General features: G+C 46.2%; 2 protein-coding genes across 4 annotated transcripts; both read right to left on the bottom strand.

The window, feature by feature from the left end:
- Positions 1-1,995: 1,995 nt before the first annotated feature.
- LOC310810019 (transmembrane protein 106B-like) lies at positions 1,996-8,776 on the bottom strand. 2 transcript variants are annotated; one of them, XM_083677598.1, is made up of 8 exons: positions 8,549-8,776; positions 7,453-7,623; positions 6,975-7,038; positions 6,131-6,284; positions 5,464-5,604; positions 4,829-4,872; positions 3,813-3,866; positions 1,996-2,253 (listed from the first exon to the last, which is right to left on the bottom strand). In XM_083677598.1, the coding sequence occupies exons 2-8, from the start codon at positions 7,616-7,618 to the stop codon at positions 2,133-2,135; spliced, it is 744 nt and encodes a 247-aa protein (XP_083533724.1). In that variant the 5' UTR covers positions 7,619-7,623; positions 8,549-8,776; the 3' UTR covers positions 1,996-2,132. The 2 variants fall into 2 exon arrangements, with proteins under 2 accessions (XP_083533724.1, XP_083533725.1); XM_083677599.1 differs by having other exon boundaries at positions 7,453-7,620.
- A 4,087-nt stretch (positions 8,777-12,863) lies between these two features.
- On the bottom strand, positions 12,864-27,074 carry LOC310809667 (next to BRCA1 gene 1 protein-like). Of its 2 annotated transcripts, none has more exons than XM_083677046.1 (21): positions 26,884-27,074; positions 25,166-25,228; positions 24,943-24,961; positions 24,654-24,676; positions 24,196-24,399; positions 23,308-23,385; positions 22,599-22,795; positions 21,123-21,248; positions 19,901-20,104; positions 19,422-19,581; positions 18,852-19,121; positions 18,489-18,617; positions 18,117-18,192; positions 17,450-17,614; positions 16,505-16,891; positions 15,863-16,058; positions 15,305-15,541; positions 15,059-15,138; positions 13,991-14,069; positions 13,573-13,669; positions 12,864-13,178 (listed from the first exon to the last, which is right to left on the bottom strand). In XM_083677046.1, the coding sequence occupies exons 1-21, from the start codon at positions 26,983-26,985 to the stop codon at positions 13,005-13,007; spliced, it is 3,066 nt and encodes a 1,021-aa protein (XP_083533172.1). In that variant the 5' UTR covers positions 26,986-27,074; the 3' UTR covers positions 12,864-13,004. The 2 variants fall into 2 exon arrangements, with proteins under 2 accessions (XP_083533172.1, XP_083533173.1); XM_083677047.1 differs by having other exon boundaries at positions 26,962-27,074.
- Between the last annotated feature and the right edge of the window lie 154 nt (positions 27,075-27,228).

Here is a 27,228-nt window from a genome sequence, read left to right as displayed (position 1 = left end):
ACATGCTCCAAAGTTTCTCCATTGAAATAATCACTGTATTAACTAATCATTGAATTGACAAATATGAGATGAATTAATCCATTTATTTATTAGTCAATCTAGAAACAGTACAGTCAAAAATAAGTACTGGCAGCGCGTACAGAAAAAGAAACAGACATCAGTGATTACACAGCAAAGTCAAGGATTTATTTTCACATTATGGTTATGAATCAGGGGAGGCTGGTGGAGGTAGAAATCGGAGGACCAGCTCAATGTAACACACGGAATGGAATCTGGAACTCCTCATTCCATTCCATACATTACCGGTCCTCCAATTTCTACCTCCACCAGCCTCCCGTTATGAATGGTGGTAAAAATGATAAAACAGACACCTGATCTCAGCCTATCCAACCATGTCCAGATCAGTCACCACTCCCTCAGGAAAAGGAAAGATTGAAAGAGTATTTCTGTGGCACATGAGACCATTGTGTGTCTGGATTAGGGGTAGAGATTGGGATCCACCCCATTGTATGTCTGGGTAAAGGGTTGATATTGGGAAAGAAACCATTGTGCTCTTTGACAGGGAAGTGTGGAGCAAGAATAGACCAAATCACCACATCCACTCATTAAGACAGTCATCTTCTCCATTCCCAAAATACCTGTGGTTTCATAGCCATCATTGTAGCAATGGAGAACCGAAATCAGCTTGGCTCCATTTCCCTGTCTGATAATCACTTACAGTTGCATACCAATGGCACACCAAGACAGTACAGTGAATGTCTGCCAGTAGAGTGAATTCATCTGCAGACCCGATCTTCACCCCAATTGATTTGGTTGTTAACAAAAGGGGCAAGCACACAACTACAGAGTCACTCAGACCCTGTTGCTTTGACAACAAACATCACATGGGTGGTATTAAAACAGGCTTTGTTATGCTACCAAACGTAAGACACATTCCAAAGTCAATAGGATTTAATCCCCTCCCCCCCTCCTCTCTCTCTCTCTCTCTCTCTCTCACACACTCACTCAAACTTCCCAAACTGTACACAGATTCAGAGTCAAAGACAAACAATTGTAATAGTCATGTGACAGAGGAGTTAGTTCTGGATGCTAGTTTTGTATTAAATGCTACATAATTCTATTAGATAACATGAAGTCCATACAGACTTAGATTTTCCCGTTATGATACTGGACGCAGTGGAGGCTGGTGGAGGTAGAAATCGGAGGACGGGCTCATTGTAATGCATGGAACGGTGTTTGACAATGAGCCTGTCCTCCAATTTCTGCCTCCCCTGTTTGGACGTGATGTGCCCCAGCCCTACACCAGACTATCAAAAGAGAACACACTGTTTTAAGAGGCAGACCCTGGTCAGATCAACCGCACACATCAATATATCACAACAGATTACATTCAAAAGGTGACAGAATCTGCATTATGGCATAATAAAGGAAGCATACTGAGAAACTGCTCAAGAGGAAAACTATCCCAAATCAATGGCTGTGTTACTCATTCACAGATTAGTGCACATTAGTTATCCACTCTGCTCATCATCATCACACACACACACACACACCTTACAATAGCTCAGTCAACAACAATGTCCCTACTTTCAGGGCAAGCCACAGATTAGTATGAAAAAAGGCTAAACAGAATTACAGTTTCAGAGAGGACCGGCTGAGCTTTTTAAGCTTCACAAAAAGTGTTTCTTACAGTAAGTAGTTAATGATTCTCATGGAAAATTAGACATTCCTTGGGAGACGAAAACATAACTAACCGTATGGCCTCTCGACAACACAACAGAACCGTGACCGTCCGAACACATGACTTGTTCTTCACAGTTTCTCACAAGATTCTCTCCTCAGTCTTCGTCTTCCTCACCTGACAGAGTGTGTCACATGGTTGTCCCCTCGGAGTCTTCCCCTCCTCACCCTCCTCTCTCTCTTTCAGGGTTCCTCTTCCAGGGTTATCTGGCACCCCCATAACAAATATCAACCCCCCCCCCCCTTCCGTAACAATTGAAATATCAATATGCGAATAAATTCTGGGAAACCCCCATAAATGTCAGCCATTGGTACGAGTCAGACAAGCTCAGACAATTCCTGAAGGAACCTCTTCATCCTCTTCCTACCCTCCTAGAAGCCTTCTCTGTCTCTCAGGGCTGTGGAGGGTTAATAAGGTGGGGTGTGGTAGTGTTGGCTCCACAGTCGATGTACTCAAACGTGTCCAGGGACAGCTGCTCGAAATGGACCAGGTAGTACACCGTCATGGACATCCTAGGGGGAGGGGCCACACAACACACAGTCAGTGGGGGGGTACAGTTATCTACACAACACCCAAACATTAATTTGGATTTGAATTCAATTAAAATGCGTTATTGATATGACTGTTGCCAATATCTCCTTGACACTTGTGTTGACCTGGGAGGATTGGACAGATGTAGACAGTAGGGTGACAATTCTACCCAACCAATCAGAGGGCAAGTTGGAGTATTTTTCTTCTTTACACCAATCAAATCCTTTTAGATCTACAGGAGTGTGGGGTAGGGGTAAGGGGTCGATTTGGAAACCACCAAGCATAAACCCTATGGATGCAGCAGTGGAGGCTGGTGGAGGTTTGGAAACCACCAAGCATAAACCCTATGGATGCAGCAGTGGAGGCTGGTGGAGGTTTGGAAACCACCAAGCATAAACCCTATGGATGCAGCAGTGGAGGCTGGTGGAGGTAGAAATCGGAGGGCGGGCTCATGCAAGGAATGGAATGAGGAACGCAATCAAACACACGTCATTCCAGTACATGAACTGGGAGATAACAGGAGAGAACAGGGAGATAAAGACTTTTCTATCTCTTCCTCAGCGTCTTTCCTGATAAGACCATAAAATAGGTTAATAAGTCTCAGGGTATGATTCACTGAGCATTTTGCACCTGTTTTATCAATATGAGATAACAGAAAACATCAGAAAAACACAACTAAACGTGAAACTGTCTTCATTTGCGTTTTATTTGTATTTCACCTTCCCTCTCTTAAGCTTTATTTTGCAAATTGTTGTAATTGTGTAATTTTTTGTAGTTTGTTTTGGAGAAAAAGCAAAACAGGTAAAATTTTCACCATGATGCACCATGAACGCTTAGAGAATTAGGCCCTGCGACATCAGCGGTCTTTACTGGATGAGTGTTTGTCTTTTTTAACGTTTGGTGAACTATTAACCAACGCATAGCTGTCTGTCTGTTGGGAGGTAAACAGGGCAGGTCAGTTAAGTAAACAAAGCAGACATCATTGTCTAAAGCAGGGGAGGCACGTGGAAGTAGAAATCGGAGGACGGGCTCATTGTAATGCATGGAATAGAATGAGGAATTGTTAACCCTGTCCTCTGATTTCTACCTCCACCAGCCTCCCCTGGTATAGTGGTGTGAGCCTTGTGGTCCTCTGTGGCTCAGTTGGTAGAGCATGGTGCTAACAACGCTTAGGTTGTGGGTTTGATTCCTGTTGGGACCATATATACTGAAATGTATGAACTCACTGCAATGTAAGTCGCTTTGGATAAAAGCGTCAGCTAAAGTGCATATGAAAGGACAGTAGCTTGTCTTGTTAGCACAAAGGTCATGTTTCTAATGACCTTTGTGCTAATGCGCTTTAGACAATGATGCGTGCTTTGTTTACTTAACTGACCTGCCCTGTTTACCTCCCAACAGATAGACAGACAGCTATGTGTTGGTTAATGGTTCACCAAACGTTAAAAAAGACAAACACTCATCCAGCTGATGTCGCAGGGCCTAATATATATATATATATAGCCGTGGCCTGGTCTGACTGGTCATATGGTGGTGTACTCACTGGAGGTGCAGGAACAGTGTGTGGATCTTGATGCCAGTAGACTTGCAGTAGTTGCTAAGGAAGAAAGCAAACAGGACAGAAGAGAATACCTGAATGATTTCCTCATGGCAACATCAATTCATATTTATATTCTCTCTCTCTCTCATAGAAAGTCTAACTTGATTCAATGATTCTGATGTATACAGTACTTGATTCACTTACTTTAGGCAAATGTGCTTACAAGTCACAGTTAGAGTTTCAGTGAGTAAATATTACCGAACATCAACAACAAATAAAATGTTGTTTACATGACTTATGCCTAAGGCTAGTAGCTAATAGCCATGTCTCCATGGTAACCACGTTAGCATTAGGTGAACAGGTTTTGCTAGTTTGGTCTGCGTGTGTATTTTAATGTTAGTCAAAAGTCACTGACATGTACCTGAACAAGCATACAGCACACAGGCAAGGCCTCCTAGTCTAAACGTGATGGCAATGGTAGATCCATTTTGCTTCTTGTTCCCCTTATTTTGGCATCTACAGTACCTACAGTTGCCATGACAACTATCAGAGGGCTAGGAAAGGACAGTAGCTTGTAGGACAGTAGCTTGTCTGTTTCAAATGACCTTTGTGCTAACGCGTACACTGTGAATGTTCTTACATATATAGCAACCATACACACACGTGTGTGTGTTTGTCTGTGTCTGCGTGTGTACGTGTGACCTTTCACATGACATGTAGTATAAGCTGAACCTTCTAATGTAGCCTAGCAACTTCAAAAGACCCTCTCACTGTGCATCTAAGCCTATTACGATGGTATTTAGCATGACCAAACATCCACAGAGGCAGCCCAGCTAACACCACCACCACCACGGGGCCAGTTCCAGGCCAATGACATAACAACCGCCTGCCAAATCTGGATACACATCTAACATGCAGCTAACCACATCCTATGATATAGCAATCTGATACCCAGCCGACACAACCATTGGTTGATGCGGGCCGACTGTGTGTGTGTGTGTGTGTCAGTTTGTACTCACTTCAGACCCAGATCCGTCAGCGTGATGGGAATCTCAAAGGTGTACTGTGGAGAGGAGAGGGGAGGGCCACAGTAAGAGAAGACGTAGCTTTAACACAGGATTAACAAAGAGGGGAGGCTGGCAGAGGTAGAAATCGGAGGACGGGGTCATAGTTATGCATGGAATGAGGAATGGTACTGTATCAAACACATTATTTATAGATTCTACAGACAGTGTTTGATACCATTCTTCATTCCATTCCATGCATGACAATGAGCCTGTCCTCTTATTTCTACCTCCTCCAGCCTCCCCTGGATTAAGCTTAGTCCTGAACTAAAGACCTTGTTGAATGGAGAATCCCATAAATAACGCTCTCTAGTCTAGAAGCAGGCTCAATCTGTGTCTGGGAAACGATAGCACTTAGAGACTTATGCTGCATTCACATGCTTCTCAGAAATAGGAAACTTGGAAATGTCCTACTCTGCAACTTGTGGACCTTTGAGATCTCAAGAGATTCCCACTCAAAAATCATACACTAAATGTTAGTGGGACGCTGACTTTCCAAGGAGCATTTGAATGCACCGTGAGCATTACTCTACAGCCACTGGCTGGTACTGATAGGTGACGAAAGGATGGAAGCTGGGTTCGGTACTAACCAGTTTCTCTGAGCGCGGTACGACGGTGGTGACGTTGGTAATCTCTCTCTTGCCGACAACCGTATCGATGAACAGAACCTGGGCTGTCAGGTTGTAGGCCTTCACCGTGGCAAAGTTCTCATTGGTGATGTTCAGAATGTTCTGTAGAGGGAGAGAGAGACAGCTAGTACACACAGCTCCATTGAGGCCAGAGGCACAGCAATCATATACAGTATATACACACATCAGGCAAGGGTTAGAAATCTGAGGTCGGGCTCATTGTAATGCATGGAATGGAATGAGGAATGGCGTCATTTTTTCATTAGGTGCACTGGGACACCCATTTAATTAACTACAGTACAGTACAGTAGTAACATCTACCCATGGAGGACTCAAGGTTTATTTGGACAGTAAACTGATGTAATTGACAACAGTATTAATGTGTCTGTGTCTGTTTGCAGACTCATCCTCCACTGTAATTATCTGTACTGTCAACCTGTCATTGTCATTGTATATTGCCATTCTATTGCGTACATTGCTTCACCGCTGTTTATACTGTTTATATTTATTAGTACTTCTATTTTATTTTATTTTAAAACTTATTGTTGCACTACTCTGTGGCACGTGACAAATAAAGAATCTTGAATCTGTGTGTGTGTGTGTGTGTGCGCGCGCAGAGAGAACTGACCGTGATGTTCATCTGGACGGTGTTGGGGGTGAAGTAGACGTAGACGGACTTGACGGCCACGGGGGACAGGATGATGCTTCGAGGGAACAGGAAGAAGAGCACCAGGGCGCTGACCAGCAGACACAGCAACACAGACACCATCACGTACAACTTCCTGCGGAGGGTGGGGGATACAGTGGGGGAAATAATTATTTGATCCCCTGCTGATTTTGTTACTTTGCCTGATTACAAAGAAATGAGCGGTCTATAATTTTTATGGTACTTTTATTTTAACAAATAGAGACAGAATATCAACAAAGAAGTCCAGAAAAAACACATTGTATGCAAATGAATTTATAACTTTATATAATGTGTTTTTTCTGGACTTAACCTGTGTGTCTAACCTAACTTCCTGTGGTTAGACACACATACGCAGGTTGTGCATAGATCCTCTTAACTCACTAACTGCCAAAGAATTCCGGAACACTCTCCACCTAGAGTGCCAAGTGTTTGATGTGGTATTTACCTAGCAACAGTACTTTGATTGGCTACCAAATGAAGGAAGCGTCATCATCATTTATGATTCGTCAATAAAGTCACCCTTGGCACTCTAGAATGTTGACATTTTTGCGCCTTTATTCACCCTATGCCAACACAAAGGCACACAGAAGATGCACACTCCAACCACCCACCATTGTTTTCACATTCAGTATAAGGTGCTTTACAGTGGAGGCTGGTGGAGGTAGAAATCGGTTCGATACCATTCCTCTTTCCATTCATTACAATGAGCCTGTCCTCCGATTTCTACCTCCACCAGCCTCCCCTGGTGCTTCATACCCCCCACTGTTTGTCACCATGCTCTTACGTGTGGCGTGGTTTCAGTCTCTGGTCCGTGCAGGGAATCACTGCCACCAGCTTGCTCTCCTGACCTGGGAAACGAACATCACCACGCAGTTCAGTTCAGCTCAACATGACGTCAATGTATAACAACCAATTAAGTCAGACAGAACAAAATAGAATAGAATGGACAAAGAATAGGCCAGGCCAGGCCAGAACAGTACAGCCCAATACAGCCCAGCCCAGCCCAGCCCAGCCTAGCCCTGATCAGACCAGCCCAGCCCAGCCCAATACAGCCCAGCCCAGATCAGACCAGTATAGCCCAGCCCAGACCAGACCAGTACAGCCCAGCCCAGCCCAATACAGCCCAGATCAGACCAGTACAGCCCAGCCCAATACAGCCCAGACCAGTACAGCCCTGCCCAATACAGCCCAGCCCAATACAGCCCAGACCAACCCAATACAGCCCAGCACCCAAGAGAACAGTTCCAAGTAGGCAAGCGGACCTCGAGGGATGCGTCCAGTTCCCTGGCAGGTGGGACAGTCCAGGGTGTCTGCAGAGTGTCTCCTGTTGGAGCTCTTCCTCCTGCCCTCCTTAGCGACGATGGCCTTCTCATCCTCTCTCTGACCCCTCTGACCCACTCCCACACCACTGCTGCTCACACCTCCCATACCTGCTAGGGTAGAATGGGGTAGGATAGGGTAGAACATAGTAATCTCTATTCTAAGTGACTGTCCATTTGAATATGTTACTGAACTTATCCTCTCAACTTTGTTTCAATTGACTGTGAAGGAGTGGCCTTGACCATACAGACAGACACTAATATTACCTGCTAAGAGGAAGCTTGTCTTTTATTCTGTATTTCAGTACCGTTGTATTGTTTCAATTCCTCAAGGTGATAGCAATAGGAGATGATTATTGGTGCACACACTTTTAAACGAGTGTCCAGGAGTAGGTGAGTCACATAGGGTTAGATGCCAATGCTCTGTGTTTTAACTTGCTCTCATCTGATCTCCAGTTTCACAATAAATCAAGTATGTTTCGGAGGATTTTACTCTCAGCCTCTTCTTCAGCCTTTTAAAGGTTTATAATATGGCCAGAGTTAGGCCCTGCTTCCGATTTGAGTTAGGTTCATCAGATTTGTTATTGATTCACGTATTCAACACTTCTTTAATGCATCCAGTCTCATTTATACTGCAATACTTCTAATATAACAGAACTATTCCTAATATAACAGCAGCCAAATCTTGTTGTTTTTCCATCCCTGATCATCCCTTCAAAGGGAAGAAAAACTAAATAGCCGTTTTTCCTTTGACCTACTTATTGTCTACGGACCTGATTACACAGAGAAAGCACATAGGAAACACACACTACGGCTATACAAAAGTAGAAGCTGTTTATCAAATAGATGGGAGGCAGCTGGTAATGACAGTAGTTTTGACAAAGTCTAAAAATAGAATTATCCGGTCAATTAAATCTGAGACGTATTTCCCACTCAAGGAAGGGAATTATAATTGTGCTCAAATCTCTATGAACCATGATCGTTTCGCCGTCATTACACACCCCCGTCAAAACTACTCGTTGCGCAGACCGTTTCTTACCTTGTTCTTGTTTATGTCGAATTGCTAAAGAATGGCGCCGTTATCATCAACATCATCGAGAAGTCGAACGTCTAAAAAGACGCTTTAGAACGTTGTTGCGTTCTTAACTTCGCGCTAACGTTGTAATGACCTACACATTTCCCCGTCGTTCCTCTCACGAGTTGAGCAGCACATCTGATGAAAGAGCCCGAGGCAAATTTCTATCCAAAGTCTGATGACGCAGCGTAAATATGACAACACACACACACACACACACACACACACACACACACACACACACACACACACACACACACACACACACACACACACACACACACACACACACACACACACACACACACACACACACACACACACACACACAGTGACCATAGCAAGGAAACGATACTTACTCAACCCTTGTGGTCAGCCACTATCAAATCAGAAAAGCTAAACGCACTTCATTTTTAGGCAATGCGAATGCAAATACAGCTTTTTATTTGCCTTTGTGCAGAAGGGATCGACTTACACTAAATGCATATGTCTTGAATTAGCAGTTAGAGGTGGTGGGTACATTTCAATAATTGCAGGACATACTTTAGTCATGAGTCATCACGACCCATGACTCTTATTTTAGATTAAACATGAATGTGTCATGGTTAGCACTAACTTGTGTTCAATAATCAAATATGTTTATCAAAGGTTAACTTGAGAGAGAGAGAGAGAGAGAGAGAGAGAGAGAGAGAGAAACTATGCTGTATGAATAAAATATGTTTTAATAGAGTATCATCGCCTAAAAACATGCCACTTCAGCCCTGGGCCTCCATACTGTACATGGGAAGGGGAGGGGAGGGGAGGGGAAAGGAGAGAGAGAGAGAGACAGAGAGAGAGTGAGAGAGACAGAGAGAGAGAATGAGAGAGAGTGTGTGTGAGAGAGAGAGAGAGAGAGAATGAGAGACAGTGTGTGAGAGAGAGAGAGAGAGAGGACACAAGTCTTCTGCAGGTGTAGTGACTTTTATTAGGGACAGATTTGTACATCACATGTATGTCCATAAAGTGCAACAACACAGAAAAAAAGCTCTGACAATCTGCACTCTCTCCCTCCCCAAAACACTGTCCTATTGCTCGTCCCCATGACAACACATAGCCTACCCATATGGAAAGCATGAATGCAGAAAGTATACTTATGTGGAATTGCTTGGAACGCTGCATGGCTGTTCTCTTGCTAAGCGTACATCATATTCACCATCGTTTTCTGATTTCTCATATTTGTTTCAGTATAGGTCAGCCTTACTGAGATGCAACAAAATACGTACAAGTAAAACAATTCTCAAAGACCATCATCATCATCATCATCTACATCATCCTCAGATGTTATTTAATTTATACATTCTCCTAGCTCAAGTCCTGTGAGAGCTAATGATCATTAAGTTATCATTAATAATGAATCAATATAGTGATAGTACTTATAACATGTGCATTTTAACAATTGATAACCACTGGATTGATCCCACTATGGCTCCCATAGCATGACTTGGTAAGACTTGTTTACCTTTGGTAAGACAAATTGAACACACTTAAGAGACTGGGTCCCCTTCATTGACACCATTACCAAAATAGATTTGAAGGGATTCTCTTTAAACTGAGGAATTCTATAAAGACATGTTCATTGTCTCTTTGTGTTCATAGTGCGACAATTTATTTTTCACTTTGCCAGCAAGCCCATTCCAAGTTTCTCTTAGTGTGCAAAAACTGAAAACAAACCTCTCCTGCTCTCTGGTAACATTTTCTACAAACAAAAACTGCTCACAACAGTGCAAATTCAACCACAGAGATGGAGCTAAGCTTCGGAGAAGGAGGACACAAGCATGTCTTCCTTTAGACCTCCACAAACAGCCCTCAAGCAAACACTACTGGAAAAAAACAACAACGGTCACCTCAATCTTAAAATCACCCCAAACACACTCAGTGTTTCCATTTTTAGAAAATAATAATAATAAAATAAAAGCATCTCAACCTTGTTACAGAATGTTTGATTTCAGTTTTCAAGTATGGAAAGAACCTGATGCATATTTTTTTTTTCCAAAGCCAACAGACGATATTTTATGTCAACAGAATGATTTGAAGTAAAAAGAAAGTCGCTATTCTGCATACGCTATAATCAGCAACGTTCCATGTTCTGAAGCATAACCCCACGAGCAATGTGGGGCAGATTTGACGAAAGATTAAAATGAAGAAGGCTAATTCCTCAAATAAAATCGCTATCTTCTACAGGGTCCCAAACAAACAACTTAATCCCCTGACTAAGCAGCTGTTTTAGTATCAACCCCCTCTGTATGCAACTCACACAAAGCAAAACCTCTGAATCTAAGTCTATATTATACCTTTTTTTCCCCTCAAAGTTAAAATGCTCCTCGTTAAGATTGGAGGTACACACTTTCATTCAAGACGGAGACAGTTTTATATGCATGGTCCTTATTCTCAAAATACTCAGAACAAACACTTCTATACTGTATCCCAGGGGAGGCTGGTGTACAAACACACGTGTTTGATACCGTTCCTCATTGCATTCCATTCATTACAATGAGCCCGTCCTCCTATTTCTACCTCCACCAGCCCCCCCTGCTGTACCCACAGCATGATGTTAGCCATGGGACGATGACATCACAGGATGTGGGGATGACATCACAGGATGTAGAGGAATACTTTTCTCTCACAATGAGCCATCAGCCACAGCATTACATGTCTACAGTACGCTGATACTTTGAGCAGTTCAGATCACGTGTGTGTGTGTGTGTGGCTGTGATCTGTTTTCAGCAGGTTTGGTACATGATCCTTATGTGTGTATGTGTGTGTGTGTGTGTGGCTGTGCTGTAATCTGTTCACAGCAGGTTTGGTACATGGTCCCTGTGTGTGTGTGTGTTTGTACACGGCCGTGTGTGTGTGTGTGTGTGTGTGTGTGTGTGTGTGTACGCGGCCGTGTGTGTGTGTGTGTGTCTGATCCCTATGTGTGTTACCAGCTCTCCAGTGACAAAAAAACCCAACAAAGTAAAGTAAGCTTAGTGTCACCGACACACTGACACTCATGCACACCTCTTCAGGAACAGAAACCCGACGTGTCTGCTACTCAAACACTCCAGGTACCGCTGGACACACCAACACAACAGCCACGACTGTCACCGTTTCAAAGTATTAAGTCCTATTGAGTTCTTCTGCCCAGTGATAGATACACGGTACGCCCAACGCACATTCTGATGGGCGTAGGCATACCGTGGAGCTTGTTATGAATATAATAGGCCTATCTGGTCTCTATGGCTACAATATTCAGTAGTGTGTATTCCAATCTAGGACTACAAATGTGAATATGTCTCAGGATGTGACAGGATTGGCGATAGCCTCATATGATAGGTCAACCGTTGGAATCACAAGAAATGGGATATGTAGTCCTTTAAACCGTCGCTAACTTCCTCCTTTCTGCCCCTCCTCCAGCTCGTTTTCTATGTGTTAGCGAGTAGCCACCGGCGGCTAGGATTGACACGATGAGCCTACATACATACATACGTACTCTAGCTGTTTGATAGTCTAATATCCCCAGAGTTCATTGGGAATGTCTCTTTATTTTACAGTCAGGGATACTTCCTGTCCACTTGGTCCAATCAGGAGAGAGAAAGAAGAGAGGAGGAGGAGGGACCAAGGGTTTGAGCCGGGGGGGGCACTTTAACTTCAGACCTTGAGGGCTGCAGTCTGGCTGGTCTTCCTGTCTCACCTGGTTGGTACTACATGGATAGATGAATGCCATTGGTTGGCTCGGGGGTCAGGTGGGTCCGCACACCTGGTTGGTCACCTGGTAGGAACCAGGCTGTGTGTTAAATCAGGAGGAAAACCAGCAGACGCTGCAGCCCTCGGTCACGGAGCTGTGCATCATGTCACTCTTCCTCTTCCCCCCCTCCTCCTCCTCTTTGAGCGGTTCCAGTCCATGTTCTTCATCCTCCAGTCCTTGTCTCTCCCTCTTCCTCCTGCTCCTCCTCTTCCTCCCCCTCTCTCTTCCTCTCTCCCTCTCTTCAGTAATGTGTAGAGTACCAGTCCTTGACTCTCCTCCCTCCTCCTCCTCTTCCCCCTCTCTCCTCCCTCCCTCCCTCCCTCCTTCTCTCTCTTCAGTAATGTGTAGAGTACCAGTCCTTGACTCTCCTCCCTCCTCCTCCTCTTCCCCCTCTCTCCTCCCTCCCTCCCTCCCTCCTTCTCTCTCTTCAGTAATGTGTAGAGTACCAGTCCTTGACTCTCCTCCCTCCTCCTCCTCTTCCCCCTCTCTCCTCCCTCCTCCTCCTCGTCCCCCTCTCTCCTCCCTCCCTCCCTCCTTCTCTCTCTTCAGTAACGTGTAGAGTACCAGTCCTAGACTCTCCTTCCTCCTCCTCCTCCTCTTCCCCCTCTCTCCTCCTCCCTCCCTCCCTCCCTCCCTCCATCCCTCCATCCCTCTTCAGTAGCGTGTAGAGTACCAGTCGTTGTCCGTCATCTGGACCAGCTCGTTGACCACGTCCAGCAGGTTGTAGTCATGTTTCTTCAGCAGACGTTGGTTCAGCGGCCGGTCTCCGAAACCCATCTCCACCAGCACCGCCATCATGGTCTCCTGGGTCGACGCGTCCACGGGGGGCTGGGGGACAGAACCATCCGTATCAAGATCAATCCATCAACCCATACATCAATCCATCAATCAATCCATCCATCCATCCATCACATTGTTATTCTGTTTACAAATATGTGTGTCACTCAACAGAAACCTGGGGCTGAACCTCCAATGAGCAAAGACAGGCAACAGACCAAAACAATGACACCAATGATGGCAGGAAAAGCAGAAGTAGCTGTGTGATTGGTTTAGCCCAGCGGTTAGCCAATAGGGTACTGATCTGAACAGGGCCTGGCTGGCCAGTGAAGAGAGTCTGATAGGCACACTGTCGTGTGATTGGTTTAGCCCGGTGGTTAGCCAATAGGCTTCTCATCTGAGTAGGGCCTGCCCTAGCCCAGCGGTTAGCCAATAGGGTACTGACCTGAACAGGGCCTGGTTGCCCAGTGAAGAGGGCCTTGTAGGCGGAGGCTGCTACAGAGAGGGCTCCTTTAACCAGTCCTCCTGTGATGCCTGGGTGTCTACACACACACACACACACACACACACACACTTATTACTACCTCTTTTCATCACCTACGTACTACAGAGACTCATCATGTCTAGACCAGGATATATGGCCGCACCAGTAATCATTACATTTTCTGTGGTGAAATTCTGCTCATTATATGTTCATGACATATATTTGTTTTGTTCCCGTTAGCCCTTTAAAAGGAGAGATCTAGAGGAGTATTCGAAGCCAAATGGTGTTTAACCAGTGTTATTACAGCCTCCCCCAGCCTCTACCAGCCTCCACCAGCCTCCCCCAGCCTCCCTATGTTGAACATGACTGAGGGTCTCACCGAGGGTCTTCTGATGCGTCTGCTTCTGAGGCCACCGTGGCAGATGGGCTGTCTGGCTCTGGTTGGACTGGACTGGACCCTAGAACACACACACACACACACACACACACACGCACACACACACACACACACACACACACACACACACACACACACACACACACACACACACACACACACACACACACACACACACACACACACACACACACACACACACACACACACACACACAGGTAAACTAACATAGAGGCCTCAGGGGAGGCTGGTGGAGGTCGAAGAAGATCTGAGGACGGAATCTTTGTAATGCATGGAACGGAATAAGGAATTCCTCATTCCATTCCATTCCATGTATTAGGCCCCAACCATCGCAGAGTAAGACTGCTCTGGAGACTACAAGTCCATGTCTGGGTTTACCTTTCTCGTACCAGTGTGCTGGAGAAACATTTCCATGTTATGAAAATGTTACGAACAATGTTGTTCTATCGAACATAGCCATTGCGGAAATGCTGTAGACCTTAGTGCTTGAGGTCTTGTACTGTGGTACTCCTGATATCTCCCACACAGGACATTGCAGCAGCAGCAAACACAACACATGATTCATATCTCAGAGAACACATGACCACTTTTAGGACAGTGTTGTCATTAAGACCAATGAGCCTATTTAGACAATTTAGACAATAACAGCTCTTTGTTTCTCTATGACACACGACAACTGGGGGGGGAGGGCGTGTCTGTGTCTGTGTGTGTGTGTGTGTGTGTGTGTGTGTGTTTGAGAGAGAGAGAGAGAGAGAAAGAAAGAGAGAGAGAGACAGAGAGAGAAAGACAGAGACAGACAGTGTGTGGGAGAGAGAGAGAGAAAGACAGAGAGAAAGACAGAGAGAAAGACAGAGACAGACAGTGTGTGGGAGAGAGAGAGAGAAAGACAGAGAGAGACAGTGTGTGTGGGAGAGAGAGAGAGAGAAAGACAGAGAGAAAGACAGAGAGAGAAAGACAGAGAGAGACAGAGACAGACAGAGAGAGAAAGACAGAGAGAGAGACAGAGACAGACAGTGTGTGTGTCCTCACCCTCCTCTGCGTCTGCAGGCTGGTAGAGCTCTGTAAAGCTCTCTGCTGCGGCTGCCTCTGTCTGACCACTGTTCTCCAGGCTGCACCAATAGAAGTACATCATTAACAATATAAACATACTTAGCATCTCAATGTAAAGTTAAGGTAATATACATTTGAACAAAGTTAATATACTTCTGCACACATTGGGGGTAGTGTGTGTGTGTGTGTGTGTGTGTGTACCTAGGTGTGTGTGCGTGTGTGTACCTAGGTGTGTGTGTAGGCCTGGGTGCTGCCACCACCACAGGGGTCAGGGGTTCATCATCCAGTGTCTGGGAGGTACACAGCATGTCGTTGGCACTGCTGGACCCCGACACTGCTGCAGTGGTCTCATCCAGCTCCCCCCGCTCCCCCTCCGGAGTGGTACGACCCTGGCGGTCAGGTTCAGGGTCCATATCGCTGGGGGTCTCAGGGGGGACGTCGCCCGGCTGGGACAGGGCCGAGCTGGAATAATAATAATCATGTATTTGGAAAGGGCCCTATAGGTGGTCTACAGACCCTCAAACTATCAACAACTGCTACTCTGTTGATATGCAACAATGTGGTAGGTTACAGTAAGACCGACTTTACAACTTGTGTACCTGAGAATTTCACTTAGCTATCTCAGAATTTGCCAGTTGGGAGCCCTACGCAAAATCCCATGCTAAATCTTCGAGCTCCGAGTTTCGGAAAAGAAATTGAATGCACCATAAGGGTTAGGGTGAGGCCTCGTGGTTAGCAGTCTGGGATGTAGTTCTGTCGCGCGTTTGTGACTACAACACCCACCTGTACATGGACTCCCCCAGAGGACGACTGGTATCAAAGCAGTCTGGGAGGATGATGATGTAATCCTCCGACGAGGCCGAGGAGGAACGGCTACGGGGTCCCTCTCTCTTCCCCTCCGTCTCCCCCTCCTTCTCATCCCCCTCTTTCTCCTGGTCCCCCCTGGCGTCCACACAGAGGTCCGCTGCCAACCCCTCGTCTGGACCAGGATCAATGGAGGACATCTCGTTTAATTACACTTGACATTCAGATCCAGATTTGAAGAAGATATTTCTGACGACAACTGGTTAATCGAATCATTTTATCAAATTGACTTATCCATTTAGGTAAATCACATTTGTTTTACTGTATGCTGTGTGATTCACAATGCAATTTACGTCAGAACATTGCAGAAAATGAATGGGACAATGAATGGGACAATCCCAGATCTTTGAAGTCTTTGCTGGTTGGATCACTAACGTATTAAAGATATTAACATGTATGAAGGTATGTCTCAATGATAACATGTGCGAACGTATGTATCAATGATAACATGCATGAATGTCAATGATAACGTATGAATGTCAATGATAATGTATGAATGTCAATGATAACATGTATGAATGATAACAGATGACAACAGGAAGTCTAGAGAACACTGGTCACCTGATATCCTCTGCTCCTGCAGACCAGCCTGGGGCAGTGAGAGTGGGAGGGGGGCAGGGAGGGTGGCACGGGGAGGGGTTGGGGGGGGCACACGCAGAGGGGCAGGTAGGGTCGCTGGGACAGGGGTAGGGAGGGTGGTTCGGAGGGGGGTTGGGGGAGGGACACGGAGAGAGGCTTGGAGGGGAGCAACACGGAGGGGGGCTGGGAGAGAAGCTCGGAGGGGGGCGGGGAGGGAGGTCGGGATAGGGGCAGGGAGCGGGGTAGCTGGGCTGGTGGCGGTCGTCTCTGGGGGGGTCTTCTCTGCCCTCCTCTCCCCCCCTCGCTGCTGAACACCTCTCCCTTTCATAGAAGAAGAGGCGGAGCCTCCTTGGGCTGCTGGGCGGTGCACTGGGAGGAGTCAGGGAGAGGGTTATCAATACATAGCTGATCATAACCATCTTGGGTCATCAATACATTTCTGATTCAGAGGCGAATCTGGCAAAGTTGTGTCGATGAGTGTAAAGTTGTGTCTCGATGAGTGTTTTTCAATCCTGGTCCTAGAGAGCAACAGGGAACTGCATCCTTGCTCTAGACCAGCACTGACCTGGTTCTACAGCAAAAAGGTGCAGAACCCTTTGCGTAGAGTGGAAAGGACTGGGCCAGGGGAGGCTGGTGGAGGTAGAAATCGGAGGACGGGCTCATCGTAATGCATGGAATGGAACGAGGAATGTTTGATACGTGTTTGATACCATTCCTCATGACCATTCCATGCAACCTCCGTCCTCTGAGTCCTACCTCCACCAGCCTCCCCTGGATTGGACAGTTGCTCCCAACATAGTAAAAACTCTGGCCAATGAGGTGCGAAGGTGAAGCAACTACCATATGGTCGTATACCATATACATATACCATATACCCACAGGTGCCTAGGTACAGTCATCAGGGGCTAAGGGTGGACTCGCCTTTACCTGGGCCCCTGCCACGCAAGGGGGTGTGGTCTGGGGCCTCCTCCAAGGTGAGCGAGCGAATCACCGTCTCACACACAAACTGAGTGCCGCTGATGTCATCCTCTCCCTCCTCCTGGGCCGGGACTCCGCCCACCTCGGCTCCTGGGCCCGCCCCCTGAGAGACATCTGAGGAGAGGGGATAGGAGGTTTAGTCTGAGTGAGCAGCAGTCAGAAGCTGCCTAGTGTTCCCCTAGCTAGCATACGAGACCTACTATGTCTAGTGTTCATGTAGCTAGCATTTATATATATGCCATTTAGCTGACGCTTTTATCCAAAGCGACTTACATTGCAGTGAGTGCATACATTTCAGTATATATGGTCCCAGCAGGAATCAAACCCACGACCTAAGCGTTGTTAGCGCCACGCTCTACCAACTGAGCCACAGAGGACCGCATATGAGACCTATACTATCTAGTGTTCATCTAGCTAGCATATGAGCAGCAGTCAGAAGCTATCAAGTGTCCATGTAAAGTAGCGAGCATATGAACACTAGATAGCTTCTGACTGCTGCTCATCTAGCTAGGCTATGAGCAGTCAGAAACTATATAGTGTTCCTCGTGCTAGCCTGTGAGCAGTCAGAAGCTATATAGTGTTCCTCCAGCTAGCCTGTGAGCAGTCAGAAGCTCACCATTGGGGGTGTTGTTGGGCACGCTCTCCAGCTCCTGAACTATGTTGATGTCCAACAACTCGAAGGAGAGCAAGTCCTGAGGAAGGGGGGAGGGAGAGGGAGAGAGAGGGAGAGAGAGGGAGAGGGAGAGAGAGGGAGAGGGAGAGAGAGAGAGAGGGAGAGGGAAAGAGAGAGGGAGAGAGAGAGAGGGAGAGAGAGAGAGGGAAAGGGAGAGAGAGACTAAAGCTGTGAGATCTTCAATGACATCATTAGGTTTCACTTTGGCAGCAATGGTCAGCTGGGCTCCTGTGTTGTGAGTAGGGTAGTGTTGTAGTGTAGTGTAATGTTATGGTATAGTGTAGTATAGTATAGTATAGTAGTAGTATAGTTTACCTGTGCGGTGAGCAGGTCGACAGAGGGGATGTAGTATTCTCGTTCCTCTTGGTCCACTGACATCAGAGCCTGGTCCCTGGAGGCAGCGCAGGCCTTCCCCTCCTTCTCTGAGGGGAGGGGGTTCTTCCCCTGGGAGAGAACAGCCACAGTCAGAGCATCATTCACTGTACACTCAGCAGGGGAGGCTGGTGGAGGTAGAAATCGGAGGACTAAAACAATGACTGAACTGATAAAACCTGAAAACATCATATACATCTTTATAAAAATTAAATTAAAAAAAAAGAAAAAAAAAGACCAGAACGTTGAAATCAAACTGAAAGCAAAAACCAAAAGCGTGTGTGTGTGTGTGTGTGTCCTCCTCACCTGTGGGGTGACGCAGGGGGACACCAGCACCCCATCGGCCATGACGGCGGCGGGCGCCAGGGGGTCCACCACGATGCTGCACCAGACTCGCGGGCCGAACTGCTCCCCGCCGTGGGCCAGGCGCCAGTGGGAGGTGTACGACCCCTCCAGGGGCGGGGCACACAGCGCCACGCTGACCACGCCCACCTGACCCGGTTGGAGGAAGGGGACGGCCACCTCGCGCCAGCGGTCACCTGACCCCACCGCCAGGTTCCCCCACATGAACTTCAACTGGACGGAGGAGAGGGAAACCAGGGATGGAAGGGTTTGTATGGTTTCGTATGTCTAAGAAATGAAATCTCAGATCGAAGAAAAAATTTAATCTAACTTAAGATGAGGATAAACAAGCGTAGTATTGGTGTTAAGAGTCCATGGTTTACACCCATCCTACGCTTTGAAATCCATGTAAGGGGGAGTAAACTAATGTAAAAAAAGTGAGTAAAAACACTTCAGAGAAAAGGGTGGAGAAACAGGGGCCAAAGTGCATCCCTCTCCCCCCCGGCGACATCCCATAATACAGCCTGTGGTTACCTTGGTGTCGGTGCTCCAGCCCACGCTGCCCGTGTTCCTCATCTTCCAGTACTTGATGAACTTGGTGGCGGGCCGCAGGCGGGTTCCGTCCGGAAGGTTCTCGTCCAGGAAGAGCGCAGTCATGGCAGGCACCACCAGGGGGCAGGGCCTCTTGGGACGTCTAAAGGGGGGGAGAGGGGGAGGGATCATTTACCACAGTCATAGAGGCATAGAGAGTGCTAGAGAAGAAAAATGTCCCTCCATTCCTTACTTCTTTTCACCATCCCATTGGTCACATCATCGCATACTGAAATGTACGCACTCACTGCAATTTAAGCCGCTTTGGATAAAAACGTCAGTTAAATGGCATATATACATCGTAAAGGTCTGTTTCTGGCAGTGGGCCACTACGTTTCAATCCCACAATACATGAGGAGCACACAGCGGTGTTTCACACCATTCCTCATTCCGTTCCGCCCCTGGTTGCCCCTGACACCTACTCTGGGCTGTTGGCCTGCGTTGCCCGCGGTTGCAGCAGAACGGGGGAGGAGCTTCCGTCGCCCGCGGCGCTCCACTGTAGGCCACGCCTCTCCATCCTCAGCTGTTTCCTGATCTCCTTCACCTCCGCCTTCAGCTGCCGCTTCTCCGCCTTCAGACGCTGCTTCTCCGCCTTGCGGAAGCTCCGGTCGCCTCGGCGGTAGAACCTGGGGCGGGGCGGGGGCGGGGGGCGACATGAAGGGGACATGAAGGGGTCAATCATCATCAGGACAGAGAAGAGAAGAGTACCGTGCACGTCTACTCCAGGGGAGGCTGGTGGAGGTAGAAATCGGAGGACGGGCTCATTGTAATGCATGGAACGGAGCGAGGAACGAGGAACGGTATCAAACACGTTCCGTTCCATGCATTACAATGAGCCCCCGTCCTCCGATTTCTACCTCCGCCAGCCTCCCCTGATACAGTACGAAAACAGGATAAAAGGATGATGGTAGAACTTGGGTGTGGAAGAGAGGACACCTAGGGGTTATGTAAGGTCATGTGACTACTGCGCTAGGAACAGGTGCGTCGGCCAAAACGCAACAGATCTCCTTAAGTGTGCAGCTGGGTGTGGCTGATTATGATCCTGAAGGCCAACAACGTTTGTCTAACTGTTTTGACACCATTCCACATTCCGTTCCATGCATTACAATGAGCCTGTTACAATTGGGTCTCCTTATCAACAGCTCCTAATTTAAATACTGTGGTTTAGGGTGATATTAAAAGCAGAGGTCAGGGAAAAGCTCTCTCTCTTTCTTTCTTTGTCCTGTTGCGAGGTTCTCATCATGTTGTGAGTAGCATTGTTGAATGACCTGTGGTAATCTCTGTCTTTCTCTCTCTCTCTCTCTCTCTATTAGAATGTAACATTTTTCTATGCCTTGTAATAGTTGTATTACTCTATTAGTATACAGTATTATTAAATCCTAATTTGATTCATTCTATTTGACTTTTCTTGCACTAAATCAGCACAAACGTAACAATTCTTTGGACACAGTGATATTTCCATTGGAGTCAGATTATCAATATTAGACATGCTTTGCTATTAACAAAATAACCAATTTAACAGTTTCAAAGCAACACTGCAAGGACAGCAACACTGCAATACTGAAAGGACAGAAGGATGGATAGACAGACAGATAGGACAGACAGATAGATAGGACAGACAGATAGATATATAGTGGTTCTTACCGGCTGTGGTCAGGGGCAGGGGAGCCGTGCTCAGGGATGGACAGGGGGGTCCTGGCTCTCACCAGGTTGTGGCTGGGGTCGTGAGAGAAGCTGCAGGGTTCACACAGCGTGCACGACGTACACACACTGGAGGAGAGAGAGAGAGAGAACGACAGGGAGGGAGTGAGTGAGTGAGAGAAAGAGGTAAGAGAGAGAGAGAGAGTGTGAGAGAGAGGGAAACCAGGAGTGAGGTAGGTAAGGGGGAGGGACAAACCAGGGAGTGACAGAGGAAGAAGGGAATGAGAAAGCAGGGAGGGAGGGACGAAGGGAGGGAGGGACGAAGGGAAAGAGAAACCAGGGAGGGAAGGATTCGTATGGTTTCGTATGTCTAAGAAATTAAATCTTATCTAATTTAAGAGAAATGAAATATTATCTCAGAGATTTAGGGTTTTTCCAGGTCCACTAAAGGGAAACATTGAGGGATTTGTTGTTCCTGAGAAAAGCAGCTGGTATAACCCAGGGTTACACTAGGGTTGTTTATCTTCCTTGACAATCTTCGATTTCAATAACAGGACATCATTAGCCGGCTTTCCACAGCGGGGCCTACGCAGTGCCTGCCAAGGCCAACTGCTTTTCCACAGTCACTACCGGGCTTCAACAGGGCTTACTACTCTGAATTCTAGCCTCCTCTACTCCCTTGGTCCTAGGCCAAACAGGGCTAGTGCTTTAGTTGGCTACCAGAATTTGAAATGTTTTGCTAGTGCTTCTAGTTAGCCACCTTACGATAATAAGGTGCTAATAAGGAACCCCCTCTTGTATGCTTAGGAGCTTTTATCCAAAGCTCCTAAGCATCTTACATTACAGTGAGTGCGTACTTTTTTCAGTATATATGGTCCCAGCGGGAATCGAACACACAACCTAAGTGTCGTTAGCGCTGCGCTCTACCAACTGAGCCACAGAGGACCAGTGACCAGTTATGAACTGCAGAATGTAAACAACTATACTTTGGGACGGGACTAGAAAGCCGTAGATAGTCCAGCTGTAGAAATTCAAACGAGTTTGTTCACTAGGCTCGAAGTACCGGGCTTTCAGCACTAGCTGACTGCTAGTCAGCCTTGGCACACACCGACACCTCTGTTGAAAAGCAGCTATTGTCTGTTTGTATCTGAGGTGATGTGGCATCACTCTGGTGATGGGTAGTCCTCGAACCTTGAGGTTGTATTTTTGGTCTAATGGGAGAAGCTTGGGTTCGAACCACATCTAATACGGCTATCTAGCAGTGATCTGGCCAAGAATAAGTCCCCTCCTTACCTGGACTGGTATTCCCCCCCCTCCTCCCTCCCCCCCCCCTCCTCTATCCTTCTCCTTCCTCCTCCCTCCCTCCATCCCTCCCCCTCCTCCTCTCACCTGGACTGGTATCCCCCCTCCTCCCTCCCTCCCTCCCTCCCTTCTCCCCCTCCTCTATCTTCCTCCTCCTCCTCCTCCCTCCCTCCTCACCTGCACTGGTATCCTCCCCCGGCGGTCTGGCCCCTACAGCTGCTGCAGGCCAGGGTGGAGGAGGGTGCTCCAGGGAGGGTGGAGGAGGTCACCTCTGGGATCTGGGCCTCCGCCCCGATGGGCTTGTGAATGCAGCACTGGCCCGAGAACTCCCGGCAGATCTTCTCCACCGCCTCCCGCACCACCTGGTCCTTAAACTAGGGGGCGACAGGGAGATAGTTGCAGGGTTACGGGTGATAGTTGACTTCAAGTTCAAGTTTATTTGTTACGTCTCATACACAAGTGCAGGGAGTACAAATCTTGGGCTCGGTTCCTTGACAATGCAGCATACAATACAAATAATACAAATAATACAACTACGCAGTAGTGCAATGAGGTAAGGACAAGACAATAAGTGACATAGTACAAGATAAGTAAGACAAGACAATAGTGACATAGTACAATATAAGTGAGACGGTTGGACAGTGACGATTGTTGGGGACACAAGACAATAGACAGGACACAATTTCAGTATAAATAGTAGAGTAAAAAAGTAAAGTAGAGTAAAAAAGTAAAGACCAGACTTGGAGACTGCACACTGATTTTCTACATTCTGTAGTCGAAGAGATGGTGATGGAGATAATGACTGTGATGTCATTATCTGAAGTGTTAATAGAGGATCTATTTGGACCTTTATGGCGCAATAGGCAACATTGTTGCATGTGCTTACCTTCTCCATGTAGGACGTAAACCAGGCAGGAGGAGTCTTGTCTTCCTCTTTGGTCCCCTTCAGTTCCTTCATGATCACCTGGGGAACAAGAGGAAAACCGCATAGGTACATAGGAACATAGCTACATAGCATGTAGGCAGGGGTACATAGGTACATAGAAACATAGCTACATAGGTATATAGAAACATAGCTACATAGGAACATAGCTACATAGCATGTAGGCAGGGGTACATAGGTACATAGGAACATAGCTACATAGCATGTAGGCAGGGGTACATAGGTACATAGGAACATAGTAGATTGGCATAGCTACATAGGTACATAGGAACATAGCTACATAGGTACATAGGAACATAGCTACATAGGAACATAGCTACATGGGTACATAGCTACATGGGTACATAGCTACATAGGTATATAGAAACATAGCTACATAGGTATATAGAAACATAGCTACATAGGTATATAGAAACATAGCTACATAGCATGTAGGCAGGGGTACATAGGTACATAGGAACATAGCTACATAGCATGTAGGCAGGGGTACATAGCTACATAGGTACAGAGTAGATTGGCATAGCTACATAGGTACATAGGAACATAGCTACATAGGTACATAGGAACATAACTCCATAGGAACATAGGAACATAGCTACATGGGTACACAGCTACATGGGTACATAGCTACATGGGTACATAGCTACATAGGTATATAGAAACATAGCTACATAGGTACACAAGTACACAGCTACATAGGTATATAGAAACATAGCTACATAGGTACATAGGTACATAGGTATATAGGTACATAGATACATAGGTACATAGGTACATAGCTACACACGTGTCTGATACCATTCCTCATTCCATTCCTCATTCCGCCCTTACCATGCCCTGCTCGGGGACGGCCGCCTGGACCTTGCGGCTGACCACCTGGGCCAGGGTTGGGCAGTGCTGGGGGGGCCGGAACCCCCTCTTGGGCTCCCCTCCGCTGGTGGTGGAGCTGACGGTGGGCTTGGCTGGCACGCGTGTGGGCTGGCCCCGGGTCTCATACACGTTCATGTGGAGACGGTTGCCCTGCCTGGAGGCGCTCTGATGAAATAAATGGCAGCAAACGTTACATTAACCTCCCCGACAACAGAAGTGCTCTTTGACGTGCAGTAAAGTTCATCCACCGGTCACCAATTCTTTACAATACTTTCTTTTTAGCTGAACATGTGATGCTTAGTTCCTCAACATTGTTGTTGTGGTATGAGAGGTTTGTGTGAGAGGGGAAGGGAGAAAGAAGCCTACTTTCAAGCATGTGTTGTAATTGAGGGGTAAGAAATATTCCACTTCCTCCGTACCTTTAATGCTTCCTCGTACTCCACTAGAAAGACCACAGAGAAATATGATTAACCACACAGTCCAGATACATAACAATCAATGCACTTATTCATGTTTGTTTGGTATGAAGAGTGTGTGTGTGTCTCTCTCTGTTTGTTTGTGTGTGTGTGTGTGTGTGTGTGTGTGTGTGTGTGTGTGTGTGTGTGTGTGTGTGTATGTGTGTGTGTGTGTGTGTGTGTGTGTATGTGTGTGTGTGTGTGTGTGTGTGTGTGTGTGTGTGTGTGTGTGTGTGTGTGTATTAGTACTCACTTTGGCTGTTAATGGAAACCTGAAACACGAAACAAAACCGATTTTATGTGGTGTGGACTGTGGAGTTCTGAAATAGTCTTCATATCACATAACATCATATATTCCAAACAAACAATAGCATATAATAATCCAGGAAAGCAATAACATAAAATCAGTCAATGCAATCCAAATATAATCCAGTACATTTATAAAATTGCAGATCATCTTTTCTCTAACTTCCTACCTCCTCATTCTCCTCATCAAAATAAGTCACTTGCAGGTTACAGAGGCCAAAGGACCTTTTCACCTGTAGAAAAAAGACAAGCAATATATCAAACCACAGTGTTGATATGTGCACCTCGAAATGCTAAAGAGCATTGAGATGCATGTCTGTAAATGAAAAACGCTATAGAAACAAATGCATTGTCATTATTATCATCATTAAATAACTAAGCAAGCAGTTAAAAGGACAGACACTTCGGAGTGACATCACAAAAGTGACATCACCCTTCACAGCTGTAAGCCAACCAAATCAGTGATGTCACTCTTTTATTAGCCTATCACATACCTGCTAATGAAAAAAAATAAAACCTTGGACACGACGGAACTTTCAAGGAGGATGAACTTAATGACTCAGCGGGGTCAATCCCAATAGTCTACAGTGATCTCCTCTCCTCGTCTCGTCTCCTTCATCAGGCACTGATCTGTTAACACAGGGCTAGGGGAAAGCAATAACAAGGATGCCTTCTGGGAATTGGAACTGGCCCATCTCAATAGTCAGAATTCTGTCCAGATGGAAGGGAACGAGGAGAGGAGACAAGGAGGTGAGGAGAGGAAGCCACATTGAGACTATTGAGATGCAGCCTCTGTGACAGGGCAGACTGGGAGGGATGCTGGTGTGTCTGTGCTTGCTGTCAGGAGATGCAGGAAGCCAGCTAACTATCTGAACTCTGGCCACGCCCCCTTATCTGCACACCTGTCCGCCATTACTCTGTCTGCTTCCCTATATTTTGTGCCCTATACTTTTCTCCCCTTGGCTTACTTTTTGGGCTTGCAAAGTATTATTTTGTCTGTCAATTTCCTTCAATTGAGAATGAAGGAATGATTCAAGATTACTGAACCCCAAAGATGCAATCAGAACACATTCCACAACAGACAGGGGCTTTAACCTATTAGGTAAGATTTTTCTTTTTTTTTTTCTTTCTTCTTTTTGCTTGTAAGGTATTTTGACAACCACCATCAGTCCTCAGTAAACAAGAGAAGAGTTTCCCAAGAATGTCACCAGTCTTTCCTGGTGACTCATCTGAACACGTAGAAGGAGCGCCGTGTATGCGTCACGTACGTCTCTATAACCATCGCACTGCTGTCAAGAAACCCAAACAAGCGAACGTTTACAGTCACCTGTTGGCTGGAATGTGGGATGACATTTAAATAAATAACTGCTCTAGACCGCAGATATAATGGAAATCATAGGCTACAACTCCATCCTGACAGGCCATAGGCTAGAGTGATAATTACTACGTTATAGCCTAATAAGTCATTTATATTTGGTCAGCCAAGTAATTTGTACATGGGCTATTAAAAAGAAAATGAGATCATTCGGCCTACAGTATTGTCCTCGTTTTGCGTTAGCATATTGCTAATAGTAAAATCGAAACAATAAAAAGGCGAACGACACAATCTGGAGTCTTGCGTTCGTGGTTGACAGCAACCTCTATGAAATGTACTGTATCCTACATTCGAATAATGCTTAGGCCTATACTATAATTTCCTCTTATTCACATTGAACTGCCATAAGGGTTAATGTTTTTCAACAGAAGGGCATCGAGACACTATATTATGACAGGTAAAAATGTCAGCTTTTGGGTATAATAGCGAGCTGACGACGATCGATCGCTTTTGAATGTGCCAAGGTGACAGGTTTTATCTAAGAAAACATTCCCGTCGTTATCCGTCACTTACCATGGCCTCCATTGACTCCCAACTCTTCGTCTCTGAGCCTGACAGGAGAAAATTCTTCGCATTTCCCCGAAAATTCACCTTCAAATTGATGTAGAAGTCCATCACTTCTTACGTGTATAGATTAGAACATATTATGGACAACGAAAATGATATTAGGTATAATCTTGGCGTTTTGGTGCTGTGCCTTATCCGGGTGAGTCTTGTCTGTTTACATCAGCAATGTAAACACACCCACGTGATCACGTGACCGGAAAATATTTGAATATTTTTAGGTGCCATCACGGCTGCGCGAAAAGCGCAAACGTTAAATATTTAAATAAAAGAAGATGTTTGCATCGGTTATGT

This window comes from Argentina silus, assembly GCF_951799395.1.
Source record: "Argentina silus genome assembly, chromosome: 9".
In the NCBI taxonomy this organism is placed as follows: Eukaryota; Metazoa; Chordata; class Actinopteri; order Argentiniformes; family Argentinidae; genus Argentina; species Argentina silus.
Note: the sequence above shows the minus strand (reverse complement) of the source record. Positions and strands in the feature narration are given on the sequence as shown.

What these genes read in the sequence shown, in the direction of transcription:
- LOC310810019 (XM_083677598.1), bottom strand. Translation starts at nt 7,618, where the DNA reads ATGGGAGGTGTGAGCAGCAGTGGTGTGGGAGTGGGTCAGAGGGGTCAG. An exon ending in AACTGGACGCATCCCTCGAG is followed by an intron (nt 7,039 to 7,452) that starts GTCCGCTTGCCT and finishes TTCGTTTCCCAG; the next exon opens with GTCAGGAGAGCAAGCTGGTG. An exon ending in ACACTGTTCCTGCACCTCCA is followed by an intron (nt 2,254 to 3,812) that starts GTGAGTACACCA and finishes CCCTCCCCCTAG; the next exon opens with GATGTCCATGACGGTGTACT.
- LOC310809667 (XM_083677046.1), bottom strand. Translation starts at nt 26,985, where the DNA reads ATGGACTTCTACATCAATTTGAAGGTGAATTTTCGGGGAAATGCGAAG. An exon ending in GCCTGCAGACGCAGAGGAGG is followed by an intron (nt 14,070 to 15,058) that starts GTGAGGACACAC and finishes TGTGTGTTCTAG; the next exon opens with GGTCCAGTCCAGTCCAACCA. An exon ending in GGCAACCAGGCCCTGTTCAG is followed by an intron (nt 13,179 to 13,572) that starts GTCAGTACCCTA and finishes TCTGTCCCCCAG; the next exon opens with CCCCCCGTGGACGCGTCGAC.